This window comes from Falco rusticolus, chromosome 8, assembly GCF_015220075.1.
Source record: "Falco rusticolus isolate bFalRus1 chromosome 8, bFalRus1.pri, whole genome shotgun sequence".
In the NCBI taxonomy this organism is placed as follows: domain Eukaryota; kingdom Metazoa; phylum Chordata; class Aves; order Falconiformes; family Falconidae; genus Falco; species Falco rusticolus.
The window spans coordinates 32,557,511-32,576,255 of record NC_051194.1 but is presented as its reverse complement, the minus strand read 5'-3'; the positions used below and the strand labels follow the sequence as shown (position 1 = coordinate 32,576,255).

Sequence of the window (18,745 nt, the reverse complement as noted above, 5' to 3'; positions counted from 1 at the left end):
TAGCCAAAGCAAGTGGAAGGAAGAGCAGAAGTGACTAAGGAAGAACAGAGAGACCCCCTCCATGCATGTTTGTGTGAAAGATCTCATTTCTCCCTGACTTACGCAAGCCAAGTAGAGCCTCCAACCTTCTCGGGGGTTCGCTCTGTCCCAGAGCATTTAGCAAGTCAGATACTTCTGAAAAGATACCACCATTAGCTTAGTTTTCTCTCTGGCCTACAAGTAAGGCCAAGAGGAGTGAAACAACTTGTATGTTCCCTGTCTGAGCATTAAACATCTACCAGCCAAGCCAAAGCAGCTGTTTGTTTTAAATGCAAGTGTCTTCTTCCGGCATAAATGAAGAAATAGAGATTCAAAGATAGAATAACATGTAATTAATTAGACCTGATGCAATTACCGGCTCTCCCACAAGCCAGTGTAAAGAGCCCAGCCCTGCAGTATGTAGTTAAGACCAGCACTGATGGCACAAGTTCGGGTGGAGCTCATGCTGAGTGTCATACTTATTTGTACAGGAGTCCTGGTGAGAGAGGCGAACCACATGCCCTGAAATATAGCACTGCTGTTTGTTTGTGTTAAAAAAAAAAGTTCTAGTATGTTATTGTTTTACATGGCCATTTTGGTTTTATTTGACTTGTCTGAAATAACCAAAAAAAAAGGAAGTATTCTCAGATTCTGTATTACATTTGATTCAAGTATCAAGCACTGGCCTGGTTTGTATGAAAAGCTGATTCCATAAAAAGCCTTCTATGTCAGCTGGCACTTGGAGTCTTTGGCTCTTTGGGAAAAGCATGACCACTCGTGCAGGTGCCAGAAGCAGACAGCCCCAGGTGTTATGATGCTGTGACCTGGAGGTAGAAAGCTGCTGCCTATCACCACCATAGCGGGACATACACCATGCAGTGGAAGGAGCTCCAGGAACTCTGACATGTTTGTAAGCAGATGAAGAGGAACAGGGAAGTAAATCTCAGCGAGCAGTTCAAGAAGCTAGAGATGAACAGGTGCAAGGCATGCAGACTCCAGCATCGGTGGCCTGAAACTACTGACACAGACTGAATGCAAACTCCATATTCAGAATTCACCAGCTTCCCTTTTTCTATACTTGCTCCTCAGTATTCAGGGTAAAGCAGGAATTTGTTATCGGTGAATAGGGCCATCTTTCAGTCAAGTAGTTATCATTGTTTTGGGATGATGCTGTGACAGCCTCTGGCTATTCACTCTAGGTCCCCTGAGAAGCCGGTTGTGGCTCTGCAAGCCAGCAGTGCAGGCGGCAGCAGCTCCAGCAGCTGGAACATCAGCGGTCTAAGGCCTTAGGGCTGAATTTAAGAGGAAATGATTAATGGATTTTCTCTCCCAACACAGCAACGAGGAAGTTCCCAGCAAAACCATCAGAAGCAAAAAGCAGTATTGTTGTGCAGTGAATAACTAATTACATTGTACAATGCCTCACTGGGCATCAGGGGAGCTCAAATGAACTGTTTCAGAAGTGGGTGGTGCCAATTCAGAGGCATCGGATCCAGGTGAAGGTGACAGGACCCAGGAATCTAGCCAACACCCCCTGGGGCAGACCTGCCTTCCACCCAGAGGCCCTTCTGGTGTATGCAAGCTGGCGGTGGAAAATTTAGAAGAGCCACTACCTGCTTACCATTGGTCTCAGAAGAGTGAAAGAGAAGGCAGGTGAGGACAGTCATCTTCCTACAACCACCTTTCCCTGACTCACAAAAGCAAGCAAAGCTCAACCCCCAAACCAATTGTCCCTCCAAGCACAGCTGATGAAGGTACTGTAGACTTAAAATCAAAATACCAGTGAACAGCCCAGGATATCTCCCTAGTTAGCACGCCCTGTACCGATATTTTGTTATTCTTATCTGCAAGCAATGGTTTGTGCACAAGTTTCCAATTAAAGTTAGTAACTAAGTCTAAACAGCTCATTAACAAAAGGTGATGTTCATTACCCTGCTTTTAAGAGATACTGTTAAACCATCTGAGACAGACCAATGACCTCCCCCATCAGAAAGAGAACACCAGGTGCTAATTAACTTACTTGAGATTACATAAATGAATTCAGTGCTGAAGGTGGAAATCTGTTTTCCTGACATTCAACTAAATCTGTTAGCACAGTAAGCTTGGAAAAAAACCTGTATAAATACATTTGTACTCTTATACCACTTTCTGCAGGCCAAATAAGCAGAGCTGGGGAAAAGAGCAAGGATGCTTCAGACACAGGGTGCGGTGTGGGAAAAGGGAGGTGAAGGACACAGGAAAGAGCTCTTTAGCTGGTAAACAGAGCACATGCAACAGCAGGAAATCATTTAGAGCCTACAAGGTTATCTCCAATTCCCACAAAGCAGCACAGCTGACACCCCTTGTTTTGCAAGACCAGAAAGCAGTGCTGGCTGCTTGGGTTGGGGGGGGGGGGGGAAGGAGAGCAGAGTGTGCAGCAGCCTTGGCTCCCTTGGTCAGAGCTCGGCAAAGCGCCAGGCAGTTGTTTCTTCATCGGTCTAGCTGGGTAAACACAAGGGGATGGCGCCTGGGAGATTATGTAAACCCCACTCGTCCCCTTAAATCTACACCCCAACATCTAAATATAAGAAGAGATAATTACAGTTGTCTTATTTCAAAGAAATTTATTTAACAAGTTTCAGGAATATTGCTTGACACTTCCACAGGCTTCAGAAAATTAGCAGTTACCCATTGCTGCACAGGTTTCTGTATGTAAGGGTGTCCGAGACAATCAACCCTGTTTTGTAATATTTAGCCACCAAAACGTGCTTTCTCCCAGCATTAGTAAGTCAAGCGGTACTATACAAAAACAGCTGGAGAAAAAAAAAGTTACTGTATTTTCTCTAAAGGATTCCCTACCCTCAACAAAAGGCCTCTTCTTCAGCTAGCAGAGGGCATCTGCAACCGTTCACAATTGCACCAAGTCTTGGGTGAACTCAATGGCCGATTGTCCACTGCCTCCCTCTAACCCGAGTGGGAGGCACCAGCCTGGGACTCAAGTCTGGCTACAGCTGCCTTCCCCCAGGGAAAGGGCTGGGGGCACAGACTCCCACTAGCACAAAGGGGAGTACATGAAGAACTGATTTCCAGGTTTGAGTGTCACCAAGGCGCCACTCTGAAGTTACATTCATGTTTCTAGACAAGCCGTGGACACCCTTAACTTCGTGTAGGGGAACTCTCCTGCCTGGCATGTGCAGCCCTAGGCACCACAACCGAGTTACTGGTTAGTTAAGGCACTCTACTACCTGGTAACACCAAAGTGCAACGGTTTAGGACTGCACCTTGCAGACTCTTTGGGGTAATCGGCTCTGCTAAAGCCACAGCACTATTCACACAAGCATCTGCAAATTCAGCCCACTAGCATACCTTTCACAGCTCAATTCAGCAAATCAAAAGCACCTTCACAAAGACACACACAGTGCAGTTTTCCAGAGGCAAGTTCAGGACCCAAGTCCTTGTCCTTAAAGCAGGTCAAGAAACTCTGACAGAGCCCCAGACATTGCAAGAGTTCCAGGAGTTGGCTGGGTAGCACAGCTCTGTGCATTATCTTGCCAGAAAGACAGGCAGACTCATGTGTAAAAACATAACTGGCACTGTCTATAGCAAGCCTGGTCTGAAACTGCACCACAAAAAAAGGCTCAGGAGTGTCGTCTTATAGTTACGGAAATCTGAGAAGGAATTGACACTGTCCACATGAAGGCAAGTGAGTCCACAAGAGCACATTCGGCAAAGGCGGATGTATGCTCTTAAAGTGTCTTTGCTTTCACAGACAAAGCTGCTTACCCATAGCTCACCTACACAGCCTTCTCAGACTTTGTGCTATGATGCTTTTATTTCAGGTGAAAAATTGTGTCAAACTCAGCGCACAGGAAAAGAAAACCTTGCTCAACAGCTACCAGACAAACTACAGAGGTGAAACGTATAGAAACATTTGTTCCAAAACAAGAATACAAGCAGCTTTACCAGCAAATACAATAACCAATAAATGTTAAACCAGAAACCCTGAAATACTCTAAAGACATTTTTATCTTTGGGCAGCTGAGTGCTGTATGTTGGACAGGGAGGATACATGCAGGGCCACCAACCTCTGAGGTCTCCTCTCCTGCTGAGGTCTTCTTTTACATCAGACACTATGGGGAACATCAAGGCTGCAGCAATTTTAGAGATCTTGACTCAGGCATTGGCAGCAGGAAGACCACCATTAATATAATTTTGGCCAAGTCCCTTGGTATTTCCACCAGCTGTGATGGATTAAAGCTGCCCCCATCAGCCCCTCCTTCGGAAATCACCGGCTTCTCCCAGGCTCACTGTTAATTAGGGGAAGAAAAGGACTTAGTCTAGTCAGAAGGATCTAGAGCCTTCTCCTCCTAGAAGGAATGCTACAGGAGACTCTCAGCTACAGGATGAGCAGATTTCCTATTGCCCCAGCAGGAAACACCAACAACCAAAACACACTCCAGTAAGTGTGGCGGTCTGCCCAGCCACGATGCCCGCCTAAAGCCCCTGCAGAGCTTATCTCTCTTGCCCCAAAGGGACAAAAAAGAAACCAGGAGGAGCAATGCCTTGTTACATTGAACTTTGCAAGGGCTGTGAATGAACCAATTTTGGTGGCCGATTGGCATGCGTCCTACATGGCTGGCAGAGGAGCAGTGCCAGTGGGGAGGCTGCAAGCCCAGGAATACACACTGCTGCCTGAGAAAGGCATCACAACCCTTCCCTGTACATCTGCATCACTCAGCGCCTGCCCTTGGCCTCAAGACAACTGCATCTCCCTGGGCCTCTGTCAGAAGCATCCCAGAAAAACTCACAGGGGAAAGGACAGACACAGGTAACAAAACAGGTGACCAGAACAAGAACTGCGTGCCTTCTCTTTTGAAAGAGACATGGAGGAGTGAGGTCCCATGAAGATTTTCAATAGTCCACACCAGTGAGCATGGCCAGGCACCGATCACTTGTCCCTGAGACAGAGCAAAGCTATGAGACACACCAAAGTTGTACCACACTCTTCACAGGCTCCAGAGTATGGGAGAAATCCTAGCAACGCCCAACCCACAGCAGTACAGGCTTTGTGTAAGCTTCAAAACAGCCCATGGATGTAGATTGCAGTCTGCCGACCCTGCGCACATTTAACGGGATGCCCTCTTCTTTACTCCACTCCTCCAGAAAACCACATTGCAGGAGCAACCAGTCCCAGTCTCTGCTTTGCTCACATTGCCCAGCCCTCTATGCTGACCAGTGGGTGGGTATGTCTTCCACAAGCACCAGGACTGACTCATGCTTCCCTTCCATGCACACAATTTAAGACGCAGTGTCCTTTTCAAACTTCATTAGACTCCCTTTTTTCCAGTCTAATTGGCAAAGCTGATTACACGAAGGCAGAGGTACATCTTTGCAGCTAGATTTTTCCTACCCTGCTCCTGGGGCGTGTGAGGCTGTTGATGTGAAGTCCGCTGATCCCATTAAGGAAGAAGAGAAAGGCTGCGATGAACTCGCACCAGTATGTCAGCGTGAAGCCCGTGAAGGTGAGATGATCCTTCACAAGGATGGAGAAGCTCAGAACGCCGGTGGCCGACAGCAAAAACGAGCAGAGGATGAGGACCGAGCCCATGGACCACTTCCGCCTTGCATTGGTGTCCTCGCAGACTTGGGACACCATCAGCAGCTCCAAGCCAAATATGGCGACCACAACAGCAAAGGACACCATGCTCCTTATGGGAATCGCCCCCACGCTCAGCCCCTCCACCCTGGCCAGGCTGAGGTCAGTGACGCACTTCAGGACGCTGCCGTTGCTAACGGTGCAGAAGTGCCACAGTCCAAAGAGCTGCCCCCTTGCAAAGAGCCAGCGGCCATCACAGACGGAGATGGATGACAAGACCACCGCGATGGCCACACACAAGATGATCAGGCTCCTGATGAGCGTCTCAAAGAAGGATTTCTGTGGTCTCCGGTGCGCCAGCAGCCTCTGTGACTTAACGGAGAGCGGGGGGAAGAAAAAACCCTGAGGTTAACGGCGCTACTTCAGGGTGAAATGAAACCAGAGGGACAAAGTTGTGGGGCTTCAGCGTTTGGAAATATTTGCCCGGGCACATCAAACCCCATCTCGCAGGGGAGGGCAGCGCAGCTACAGGCTGTACCCCGGAGAAGGGAAGGGTGGGCGAAGCCCTCCCGCTCCCGGCTGCACGAACGATGCTCCCACATCAATGCTGGGCTGGGGATCACAAAGGCTGTGGGCTGAGCGAGACCCCTGCCCCAGCGCCCCCGCCGCACAGCCCGGCTCTGGCAGGGCTGCAGGGAACCGCCGGCCCCGGGAGGCTGCAGGTCCGCGGCTGGGAAGGGAGCGGCGGCAGAAGCGGGGCGGGGGGCACCCCGTTACCAGCACTGCTCTCCTCTCCCCGCAGCCCCCCGGGCTCTCCTCCTCCGCTCGTCGCCCGCAGCGGCGGCCCGGCCCGACCCTGCACCCCGGAGACGGCTCGGCTCCCCCGGGGCCGGGGGTCTCCGGCTGCAGCCCCCACGGGCAACGCACGCCCCCTCCTCACCGAAACCCTCCGGGGGCGCCCGACACCGAACTGCGAGCCCAGCCGAGCGCCCCGCAGCCCCCCCCGGCCCTGCGCGCCCCGCCAGGTGCGGCGGGGAGCGGCCGCGCCGGTGAGGAGGGGTGAGCCACGGCCGGATCGGGGGGTGCGGGTGGCCCCAGCCCCGGAAAGGGCCGCGGCTGCCCCGGGACAAGCCGCAGCGACAGCGGCGGAGCGATGGCGCCCCGGTGCCCGCAGCCTCCCCCGCGGCCCGGCGGCAGGCGCCGGCGGCCACGTACCTGCGCCCCGATGGCGGTCATGCTGCCGGCGGCGCCGAGAGGCGCGGGCGGGCTCCGGCCGCGGCCTTTTATGCCCCCGGAGGGCGGCGGGCCGCCCGCCACGCCCGCGGGGCCGGGGCGCCCTCCGGGCCCCCCCGCGGCTGAGTCAGCAGCGCGGCCCCGACGGGCGGAGCCGCGGCCGGAGCCGGCCCGGGCCGCTCCCCCGCCGCGGCCCGGCGTAGCGGGGACCGCAGCGCTGCCCTGGCCCAGCGCACGGGCTCGTCCGTGCCCGGCCTAGCGCTAGCCCCCCTGCCCCGAGTGCCGGTGCATCCCCGGCGGCCCGTTTCTCCCCGGTGCCCGGCCTGCACGGGGCGGTGACGGGGGGGGCGACCTCCGCGGCTTGCTTGCCTTCCGGGGGGGCCGGGCGGCCCCGTGCCGGTTGCTCGCAGCCCTTCGCGGGGCGGGTGTCGCTCTCCAGCAGAAGCGTGTTGCAAAGGAGCCCCCTGCACGGCCCAGCACCAGCCGCCGGGGCCGCGCCGCTGCGGAGCGGTGACACCCAGCCGCAGAAACGGCCGCGGCCACAGGGACGCCCCGGCCCTCGTCCTCCTGCTCCCTGCGGTATCTGCTCCCGCTGCGGCTGTTTGCGAAGCCGCTCGCACACGGGCCCTCCGCACCTGCTGCGGGTGCGGCCGCTCGCCGCCTGCTGCGCACCCTTATCTCCCCCCGCCGTGCTCGGCCTTGGGGATCTCGCTGCCTCCACCGTCAGCAAAAACGCCACCCCTCATAAAGTTTGTTGCCCTTGCTCTTTTTCATACTCGCCAGCCTCTAATGAATTACGGATTGCTTTACTGCTTTTTTTTTTTTCTTTCCCCCCTCCCCCCTTCCTTTTTTCCTGAAACGGCTTAAAAAAAAAAAAAAAAAAAAAAAAAAAAGGCAGGCAGGTTTTGCTGTCACCAGAAACTCTTGTTTTACTGCCAAATTTTGATTTTGATTCCAGTGGACAGGTCTGCGGTGACTCCACAGGATCTAGTGGATGGTCTCCGGGGTGCCCTGGCCTCCCTCACAGGTAGCCGGGGTCTGAATGCGACCATTCCCCTTCTCCAACATGGAGTGGTACAAGTCATCACAACTTCATCCTTCTTCCAGCTTCCACTTCTGAACAGATCAGCTGTCTATGAAGATTGTCTCATTATTTCAATCTCCACACAAGTTCATGGGGGCTGCCTATGTTTCCTTGAAAAATACATATATATTTGCTGTGATTTGGCCGGGGGTGTTTGCTCTAACACTGTTTCTAGTAAGAGTGAGCGTTCTGAACAACACATTTAGTTTCAATTTTGTACCACTCATTTTGACAACAAATTCTGACCTTTTTCTTTCTCCCTTCCTGCAAAATATTTTTTTAAAATTGTTTCTCTTCAAGTTGTATATATTATTAATTATATTTCCATCAAACGCTGAATTGGGGTTTTCTGTTTTTGCAAGACGGGGCAAATTTTTGCAAGGTTTGTGGTTAAAACTTCTGTGGGTTTGTGGTCTGCAATATTATTTTGTTTTCTGAATGTGCGTTCCAAGCTAGCAAACTTGATGTTTGCCACATCCCTTTCATTTTAGGTTCATCAGAGGGTAGAATAGTGTTATGAACATCCAGGGCTATTTATTCCACAGGTTAAATAGCATTCCTGTATCGCAGTGTTCAGACTGATTACATGCACTTGCTGTTATACCCTTCCACTTTTAAGTTCCAAATGCAACAACATTTATGCAATTTTGGCTCAAAAAGCACAAGCAGGTCTGGTCTCATTTGTTGCATGAACTGAACGAATGCTGCTTGCACGTAACCGTGCTAAGCAAATGCAGGCTTGGGCCAGACAAAATACACCAACTCTTATCTGGCAAGAACCTCACATGACTTATGCTTTCTGTAACATGGGCTCAATCCTGCAAAGCATTAGGCAATTTGGGCCCCAATCAGCAAAATTATTAAGCATAAATCTGCCTTTAAAACAAGTGAGTCATCCTAATGACTTTAGTAATTTTAAAAAATAATTTTTAATAATGGGGGCATATCCTGCCGAACAAGATAATTTTTTTTCCATAAAAGCCTGTGGTAAGGCTCACATGAGTAAACACGTGCATAAGAAGCTTTGTAATATGAGGAACTTTAAAGTGGTTACTTTCGAAAGGAAAACTGCTTCCCTGTCATACTTGAGCAGCTACATAGTTATCTGCCAAGCTGGTTCATTAAGGGAAATGGCAGTTTGAGTCTTTTAAAGATAAAAAAAAATAACAGAATTGCTTGAAGAAAAGACAAATTGTGGAAAAATGCCTCGAGGTTATTATTTTGGAAAATCATAAGTGAAAAGTGTTTTGCAATAAAAAGAGCTCAGTGCTTTAAAAGGAAAAATAAGATTTGGGTTTTGTCTGAAAAACACGTTACTTACATCATAACAACACGGTAAATGACCTTTAAAGCACTTCAGATGTATTTTTGGTTCAGCTGTGTTAATGTAGAGTTCTTGGTATATTGCCAGGTTCATTATTTTGTTTAGAAAGTCCCTTTTCTCTATTGTTTAAGTGGGTATTTCACATCCTCTCCCTGGAGAGAAAGTTTTCAGGGAAATGTGTTCATAAATAATGGAAATTACCAGAGACTGCTGTAAAACATGGAATAGTTTCATCTGGTTCATTTAAAACCATGAAAAGTTTAACACTAAAGAATCTGTTTCAGATTTTTTCCTGCAGAAGCCCGGACAAGGTTCAGGACTGAAGTCTGAGAGTCACCAGGGGCTTAGGGACCAGTTACCCAATGAAGTATTTCACTTGGAGGTAAAGCAGAACACAAGTGACTGAGTCACCACCGGTCCAGGTTCACCAGATCTGAAAGTTGGTTACTTCTGTAAATACACTTGTCAGTTGAATAATTTTTTTTTCTGATCACATCTTTAATTCCTGGCATAGCAATTGATATGGCTAGGCATTTACACCCTCATTTTTGTCAGACTTCTGTTTTAAGGTGTCTTTCCAGACACACATTAACATGATCTTGAAGACAAATCTTGGAGATCTTCGTTATCTTGCAGGATGAGTCTTTGGGAGATGCCCAAAGCCTGTATAAAGTGCAAAATGGTTTCTTTGGTATCTTCCCCCAAAAATGAGCACATAGAAAATTTTATGAGGAAGGAAGAGGCTAGCTGTCTCATGTCACTGTTTTTTCGCAGTGTTTTTTCTTTCTTTTTTTCTGGCAGCAGACTGAAAATCCAAGTTGAAGAAGCTGCATTCAGCTCAGGCTGGGTTCAGCCTAGCTGGGCTCAAACAGAGCTTCTGGAATGGGGCAAAAAGTCAGCAAGTTGCTGGCAAGCTGCTCAAGATCGACAGCTTCTGGGAACACAGGCACAGCCTTCCCCAGTGAATAGTACCCCAGGCAGCCTACTTAATGTTAGGGGGTTTTGGGTTGTACACCAAGGCCTGTACAGCTCACACCAACCCCTTACCACAACGGCTTGAGTTCACAATTTTCTTTTCATCGCTGCAAGTCACTGCAGCCAAGCGGACAGCATCATCCTAGCATGTAAGAGAGATGCAGTCAAGCACGTAAAGCTCTTGGGCCAGGTGGTTTCACTTTGCTTCCTGGCTGGAGGTCTCTCCCGTGCCACAGGAAGGCAGGCTGCTCACTGCCCCGCGTCCCTGCAGCCCTAGCTCTCCCACTCACCACTGGACACGTGCAAGACCTGGGCTGCTGGACACAGCAAGAATACCTGCTGCCGATGTCTGGGATCCTATTGTTCATCCAAATCAAACCGTACTTGTTAAGGCACTCATAGCTGGGTTAGAAACATGCTGATAATATGCTGGTCCATTACAGTGGCTTTACCCCTCACCCCCATTAACTCCAAGAATAAGAAGAGACTTTAAGCAGAAAGACAGGCTTAAAGGAATACATTTTGTATCCTGGAATAATTGTTTTTTCACTTCTGATCAGTTTCTGGACTTACTTCAGCATTACACTGCAGAGACCCAACACTGGTTGCTCACTCATTCTGCTTTGGATTCAGCCCTTTTTAGGGACCTCTGGCAATAGTTACATTGACTTAGGACATACCTCAAAGTACTTGCATCCGTCTGTTGCAACAAATTGATGCTTTGAAATAAACATTCAATAGAGAAAATAAAACTTCAGCCCTTTTAGCACTACTAGAAAAATTTGGGTCCATATGTCAATACTATGTAAGCTGGGGGAATTCATATTCCATTTCTCAGTTGTCACATACAAATTTCTTCTTGCAGTAAAAACTCAGATTTAAAAATACCAAGTATGTGAAACTGGCGAGATCACCTTTCAGAGTCAGAACTTATTCAAATGAGCAGTGTTTGTTAGGTGGCGATGACATACCACCATCTCAGCCTTTTGGGGAACACAGTACAAGCCCGTGCCTTAGCACACTTTGGTGGAGACAAACAAGGCATCTTCCTGGCTGTTCTAGCCACGTAACATAACTTTCTTTCTTCCCAGGATGCAAAATCACCTGACTGATGCACTCCGGGCTTGCAAACAGAACAAGCTCCTGGTTTACAACCGACGGGGCAGAGATCATGTAATATCCCCATGCACCAGGGTTTTGGCCTCTTTTACATAACAATAAAGAGCTGCTCATTGCAGTGGCAGTACATAGAGCTAGAGTAATCCTTGCTAATGTAAGGATTGGAAGGGATTAGTTGAGCCACTGATTACGCTTCCAAGCAGTTTTTCTGTATCACCTCTTTCATAAGCTCAAAAAACTCCAGAAATTTTGACCAGCTGTTCCTCCCCAGGCCCACTCTCATTAATGATACTGTATTTGTGAACAGCTTCTCCATCAATTTAGACAGTCTGAAGTGTAGGAAAGGTTTCAATCATTAGAGGCAAGACACACTGAATGATTTTGAGAACAGCTCTGTACATCTTCAGGTACTTTTGAGGTAGCAAAAGATTGCTCTAGAACTATACTGGATGGCAGGACAGCTGTAAGAGATTAATCACCTCTAGTGATCATTAATAGTGTCAGACCTTGAAAAATAAATGTTTGTGTACAGGGACTAACCCAAAATCCAGTAGCTACAGGTAGAAATGGGAATGAGTTTAAAGATCACTGCAGCCAAGCTCCACGTTAATTCTCTATTCTAGAATAACAAAACCAAGCTGTGTTTAACTTCCACAGATATAGATATGCTGGCTCTACAGCAAATACAAGCTCATTCTATAGATGATGAAGACAGTCATGCCTAGAATGGATCGATCTTATCTGCACTTTAAGTGAGCAACTGAAGATTGGCTAATTCATAGATAAGTTATCTGAGCCTGAAGATACTTCATATACTTACAGGCAGAGGAAAAAATAACAAAAAGAAAATCAGACTCTATATTTTATGCTATCAACTTCTACATCGCTGAGTTTATCACTGTGACTCTCACTCAAATGCGTTACGTCTATGTAATATCAACTTGTCTTACCTCTAAGCGGCTTTGACAACTTGGAAGACTGCATAACCTTTTTTGGGTGACAGCTGTGCATGGCATTCAGAAACCTATCCAAGCTAAAATACATTTTCTTTTTTGTCTTCCCCAGCTTATAATCTATCCCACAAGATGGCTCAGATGTATAGTCACCCCAAAGTGGTATTGCTTGATATTGTTTGCTCTGAACAGTCTGCAGGCAGAGCAAATATTTTAAACAGCAGCAAATACAACTGTCATTTATTTTTAGCAGTATCATCAGGGTCAAGTAAGTTCAAAGGTTGAAATAATTGCATTGTGAAACAAGATCACTCCAGATGAGGAATGAAGAATTTTGAAAGATAGTTGCACACTGCAGTCAGCCTCAGAGTGCTTTTTAGTCAAACATAAAAATTCACAGGGTTAAAAATAATCTGTTATGTCTTAAGCAGCACACCAATACTGACTTGTTAAATCTGTGCTACAAGCATTTAACCTTCACATATGTTTGGTAAGAGCAAGCAGAACCCACAAGAAAAAAAAACAACCAAGCAAAACGTACCCTTTACAGCTTATCTCTAATTGCACTGGGTGCCAATCAACAAAGTTTCTCTGCAAGAACTAATCATAGAAGTGCGATAGAAGGAACACTGTCTTATCACACACACAAGTTAACATTTATTATTGTTATATCCAAAGTCCAGATGCCGTCCTGCACACTCTGCAAACTCAGCAAACCAGACCTGAGTGCGTGTGTGCCAGCTGGCCTCTGACCTCCTGCTTGTTGGGCTTGTTTCAGCGCACGTCTTTTCCCCTTCCCAAGCGCTGCGAGGATCAGGATGTTACTGGCCTTTCTTTGATCTAATACAGAGGAAATAGCAGCAGCTCCCTGAATGGGTGTCAGAACAATTCCCTGTTTTGCAGCACTGCCCAGCCATCAAAAGCTCCTCCACCAAGCATACCTTATCACAGACAGAATAATGGTTTTGAAATTATATTTTGGTTTGAGGCTTGCTGCTTCTGTTTCAAATCTCAAGGCTATATATCTTTATTGGTTGTCTATTTTTACTACTTTATCCTTTTATTAAAAGTAATTACCACTACCCACAAGTCTGTTCGTAGATATCCTTAAACAACTATTGCCCTAGCATCACTACTGCCAGAGTGTTACTTAAGCAACCCAGGAATTGCATACTCCATACCAACAGCACTATGCCACCATTAAGTCAGCAACATTTTCAGACAGCCCAACAGTCCATGCACTTACAGACATTCATCCTACTGCTAAACAACCAGCCCCTCAACTCAGTTCAGCCTTTTTTAACACCCTCCCTGCAGTGGTAGTACCCACAGTTACAGTCTCATCATGGACACTGTGCACAGACATCAGTATGCTTCTTCCTGCCTTAGCACCTCTTGTACAGTCTCTTACTGCATAGCTCTTACTTCCACAACTTGAATTTTGTTAGCTTATTCCTGAGATGCACAACTGATTGCCAAAGGGTAGATTAATTGCCAAAGGGCAAGCTAAATAGTAAGACCACTAATGTTACTTTCCCAAGGAAGGTGAAGCTGCAAGCAGGAAGGTGTTACTACGGTGAATATCCCAAGTAAGGACATTAGAGGTAGAGTTCTCAGTCACTGGCATAGACTGGCAAATAGCATTATTTGCAAGTACAAGGCAATGTATAAAAGCCCGGCCAAGACCAAGCCCTCTCTGGGATAAGCACTGTGTATGTAGCAATGTTTTCCTAATGCCAGACAGGTATGAGAAAGGACAGCAGCACCATAACTATCAGTAACGTCTCACAAGGGAAATAAAGCAGAATGAGGATGAGGATACAGAACTTACTGCTCCCAGCCCACTCTTTAGACAGAATCTAATTCTATTGCTTTAGCAGTCAAAAATTCTGAGAACACCCATTTTGACAGAAAGCATGTTTAACAAAGCGCAGCTTGCTCACAGCCATCAGCTTCCAGCAAACTAGAACAGAAGTGGAAGCATTTGCCAGTATGAATGAGTTACATCCTGCTACAGATTGACAGAATCCTCCAAGGATAACCAGCTTCACAAATACAGCTGTGAAGACTGAGCTGGCTGTGGAATTTCAGGCTAGCAAACAGCTAAAAACATCTCTGATGCTGAAGATCTACTCTTACCCCTCTTTTGCAATGTGAATGTAATTAAGGAAAAACTAACAGAGGATACAAGAGGAGGTAAAAAAAACCCAAATGTTTATATTGCTTACCCAGAAGAACAAGGAAGAATAAGACTAAACAAACTTTTTCCTTATAAGAACAGAGCTCCAAGAGCATTTCCCATTAAAAGCAGCAAAGGGGGAAGGTTAGTTTTTGAAATCTTCTCTCTCTCTTACCACCAGCATAAGAGGGAAAAAAAGTATGAGTTAGACACTAGACACAGCAAAGCCTGTGTAGCTTAGTACAAAACTATGTATTTACCTAGACAGATGGGTAATGATAGGTTTCACCCCTATGTATTTCTATAAATCAATTGCTTATCTGAAGACTGAAGTCCTCACCTGTTCAGATGCTAACCAGTACATGTCACCTTTTAGAAGCAATGTCTCCCTTTTCCAGCATCAGCAGCTCCAACAGACTATACTAGGCAGACCAAAACAGGTAAAAGCCTACTAGAGATAGTCATAGCTGTGGGTTTGGTAATAAAACTTCTGATGAGCACCAAGTCTTTCCGTTTGAACAGCCTTGCCAGTGTTAAGCTAGTTTATACTTGATTCACCCCTCACTGCAGCTTTGGTACATGGCAACAGCAGTACTCTGTACACACAGCATTAGACCGAGCCTCTTCACAGTAATCTTCGTGGCGCTCCAGCTTTTGCGGGTTGCCTCTCATTTACACAAGGCAGATGCAAAGCAGTACCAGGCGTGACCCGACAGGTCTGGACACAAGCCCGTACGGCAGGAGCGCCGACTGCTGAGCCCCCTCTAGCGGCACAGCGACTGGAGAGGCTGGCTTGCGCCTTGCAGTGATTGCCATGTTGCAGCTGTCAAACAAGGGATGAATTCGGAATAATCGCTAAGGGATGACCATAACAACAGCTAAAGTACCAAATGCACTTTAATGAGTTCCAGATTTTGTTCCCAGAAGAAATTTATAACGTGTCAGTACATTAGGCAGGTACACAACTTCCTCAGAACTACAGGCATGAGGAAAACTGACTGTAATATACAGGTATTTAAAATTATTTGCAGAAACCAGTTTTCCACAGTATTAGAAATAAGGCATGTTTCAGGTGTGCAAGTGGCTGCTGTATCCAGTCCTCAGATGCCATATTTGCCCTTTAGTTCTTCCACTTTCGCTATGTAAGCTTTCATTGCGTCTTCTTTGGACATTCCTGAAGGACAGAACACAGGAAGCAGTCAGAACCTTTTGCATGCGAGTCACAATTCCTTGCTATAGCGTGTAGCAGCACGCTACCAGAGAGAAAAGAAGCTAAGAAGGTCACTTGGCTGTGAATCTAGTATTAAACAGACATATTAAGCAATGTTTCGAAGTGGCAAATACACTGTTGCTGTCTATACAAATAAAGTTCTATTAACGCTATAACAACCATTAGAGGAAAGCTATTCAACCAACTTAGACTGCATTTAAATGTGGTGCTGGCTCCTTAAAACACCAGAAAAATCCCATTTTCGTAGATTAAATAATTTCTTTGGCTCTTATTTAGAGAGCAGCACCCAGTTGCATCTTCCACTTAGGAAAGCTTCAAAAGAAACAACTGAGGGAGAGCTCAGTCTCTGGGGTACCAGGCTGGGACCTGGAAAACTGACTCAAGTTGCTGCTGCTGCTACAGTTCTCCTTTGTGTGGCATCTTGGGCCAGCTGGGGGATATTTCACCTTAATTCCATTTCACACAGGCTACATTTTTCAAGATTACTTCTGCCTTGCAGAGGTAATCAAAAGTAAGTTTATCACAGCATTCTAGAACTCTTGTCTTATAAGGCCACAGTATTTTATTTCTTGCTGAACGACACATGCTTTTCTGACTAGTTTGCCTGTGGTTTTATTTACTAATTTTTAATTTTTTAAGCAGACACTTACCTTTCAATGCATTCCAGGCATCCCACTTTGCTTTGCCTTTGAAGTCCAGCATACCAGGGCGGTCTGAGAGAGACAGGATAAACAGCAGTATTAGTTTGTGTGGTCTGAAGGTAGGCAGTACTCATTCCTTTCCTGAAGGAAAGGGATATTTTAGCTCTTAACTATGATAAAATAAAATGGTTCATCTTTGCAGCTATTACTTACTAACCTGTAGTCAGAAGATCACCTCACGGAAGCATGCTGGAATGCTACTGGTGGCAACAGAGATATTCTCTGTCAAGTTCCCCTAAGACGGCAGCATTTGAGCAGATCACCACCAAATAGCATGATTTGGTTTTATCGTACTTTCTGAAGAGACTGCTGTTGCGTGTCAGCTCTCCGATTGAAGAGCATCAGCTTTAAAGTAAAGCAGAAATGCCCTAAGGTCCATTACACAGAGACATGAAATCAAAACTAGTAGCGTAAAGCTTAGAACTCATTATCATCAAGTTATTAGTATGTTTCTAACACACAGTTCTTCATTTGCTCTGTCATCTCGGGATATAAGCTCTGAATTCTAACTCATTTCATTGCAGGCTACATTGTGGCCAAATAAAGAAGAAATAAATGAGATACGGATGCGTATATGGTTATTCTTCACATGAAGTCCCCTTGATACGGAAAATAATATAGCAAGAAACATAAACCCCTCTGTGTTTTTACTTCCTGTCTCGTTGAAGACAATTCTTAGGATTAACAAATGGAACTGGACATTACCCACAAAAATACCCTTGTACTGCTCACATGGCAATGTGACCCGCAAAACTAGTTGGCAGCTTCACCGGTCTCCAACAAAAACCCTATTAGCTTACTCTTACACAGACTGCTTTTCTAGCCAACTCCTGTTAGCTACTGCTTCACAAAAACGCAGCAACATGCAGAAACATTGGTATATTAACAGCTCTAAAGCACCATTTCACCATAGCAAACATTAATACTGCTAAGGTCCACTCATACCTAAAGGATCAAACCTTAAAACCAGTTAGTTCTTCTCCCCCTCCATGCTGCTCATCTTGCGGGGTGTGTATGTGTCTGTGGGGGGTAAGAGACTGCAAGTGCCCATACTTACCATTTCCTGCACGCTTCGCTGCCAGCTTTTAATTTAATCGACACCCAATAAACTTCACCAGCAACTGGGTCAGGAGGCCAGTGCTCCAAACAAATGACCTTTTCCCTTTCTAATTCTAGTTACTCAAGTGTTATACGAGGCCAATAGAGACAGGCTTCATTCTAAATGTCATTCTTAGGCTGAGCTGCCAGTGACTTAAGTGTAGCAACAGAAGTAGCAGGAGAGATTTTTGCATAGCATACCTGCAGAGATATTTCTGCTACAGTCTTTCCAAGATGTGGTATTTAATTGCAGCTCCTATAAAGTTTTGTCCCCTTTTATGTTTTGGCTTTACAGTTTATTTTTAGCATCCAATCCAATTTAAACGAACTCCACCCCTCAAAGTTACTGCAATTCCACACTTGTAAGGTTTGCCTTGCTGTTTAACTGAGAAGTGTTTGTATTAAGGTAGCATCCCTCGGCCTAAGCAAGTACTTGCTGACAGAGGTCTCCAATAATCCCAAACCCAACATCTGCAAAAGCTAACACAAAGGATTCTCAGACTGTTGCTACACGATTTAGATGACTGTGGCTGGGTTAATCTAAAAACCACAAATTGCACAAACCCTTATCAGGTCAGCTTATGCCTGCCCGCATACAAATCCATGCCAAGTCGGTACTGAGCCGTTTTTGCTAAACCGCGGGATTGCAGGAAGGGTGGCACTCAATAGGGGAGAGGCCCTGCCTCCCCCGTCGCCTCCCGCCCAGCCCCCAAGCCGCAGCTGCCAGGCCGCTGCCCGCCGGGGGCCCTGCACAGGGCGGCGCTGCCCGCCGGGGACCGAGGCGAGGCTCACCCGTGTTCACGTCGCCCACCGTGGCCTGTTTGTAGTGACTGTAGACGTCGAGCATCTCCTGGTCCGTAGGCTGGGACTTGAGCTGCTTCACCTCCTCGGCGGCCTTCTGAAACGCGGCCTAGAGGGGGAAGCCGCAGAGCGTAGCTGGGGTCAGTACCTGCAGGCTGCCACTACCACCGCCCAACGCAGGGGAGAAGGACAGAAAGGGGGAAGAGGCACCCATCCCATCCCATCCCATCCCCTCCGCCCCCCGTCCCCTCAGAGCCCCCCGCACCTCAGTCATGACGGCGAGCCCAGCGCGTTACCGACCACCCGGCGTCTGCTGCACCGCCCCCGCCGCTCGGCCGCTTCACTCCTCGCCAGAGCGCCTGCTGGCCAATCCCAGCGCCACGGGCAACACGGCGCCAATCGGAGCCTGCCGGGGGCGGGGAGAAGCCGGGCACACGGCCAATGCGGATGCAGC

The 18,745-nt window shown here is 47.3% G+C and overlaps 2 protein-coding genes across 3 annotated transcripts; both read right to left on the bottom strand.

The window, feature by feature from the left end:
* Positions 1-2,604: 2,604 nt before the first annotated feature.
* Positions 2,605-6,921, bottom strand: TMEM37 (transmembrane protein 37). 2 transcript variants are annotated; one of them, XM_037398267.1, is made up of 2 exons: positions 6,809-6,921; positions 2,605-5,965 (listed from the first exon to the last, which is right to left on the bottom strand). In XM_037398267.1, the coding sequence occupies exons 1-2, from the start codon at positions 6,827-6,829 to the stop codon at positions 5,393-5,395; spliced, it is 594 nt and encodes a 197-aa protein (XP_037254164.1). In that variant the 5' UTR covers positions 6,830-6,921; the 3' UTR covers positions 2,605-5,392. The 2 variants fall into 2 exon arrangements, with proteins under 2 accessions (XP_037254164.1, XP_037254165.1); XM_037398268.1 differs by having other exon boundaries at positions 2,605-5,959; positions 6,809-6,909.
* An 8,418-nt stretch (positions 6,922-15,339) lies between these two features.
* On the bottom strand, positions 15,340-18,675 carry DBI (diazepam binding inhibitor, acyl-CoA binding protein). The gene is made up of 4 exons (XM_037396302.1): positions 18,557-18,675; positions 18,283-18,400; positions 16,342-16,404; positions 15,340-15,634 (listed from the first exon to the last, which is right to left on the bottom strand). Exons 1-4 carry the CDS (start codon positions 18,563-18,565, stop codon positions 15,561-15,563), a joined length of 264 nt encoding a protein of 87 aa, XP_037252199.1. The 5' UTR covers positions 18,566-18,675; the 3' UTR covers positions 15,340-15,560.
* Positions 18,676-18,745: the final 70 nt, after the last annotated feature.

Excerpts from the sequence above, each read along its gene's own strand:
- TMEM37 (XM_037398267.1), bottom strand. The coding sequence starts at position 6,829 with ATGACCGCCATCGGGGCGCAG. Across the intron at positions 5,966-6,808 it reads TGACCGCCATCGGGGCGCAG|TCACAGAGGCTGCTGGCGCA; the intron begins GTACGTGGCCGC and ends CTCTCCGTTAAG.
- DBI (XM_037396302.1), bottom strand. Across the intron at positions 16,405-18,282 it reads GGTGGGCGACGTGAACACGG|ACCGCCCTGGTATGCTGGAC; the intron begins GTGAGCCTCGCC and ends TGTCTCTCTCAG. Across the intron at positions 15,635-16,341 it reads TGCCTGGAATGCATTGAAAG|GAATGTCCAAAGAAGACGCA; the intron begins GTAAGTGTCTGC and ends TCTGTCCTTCAG.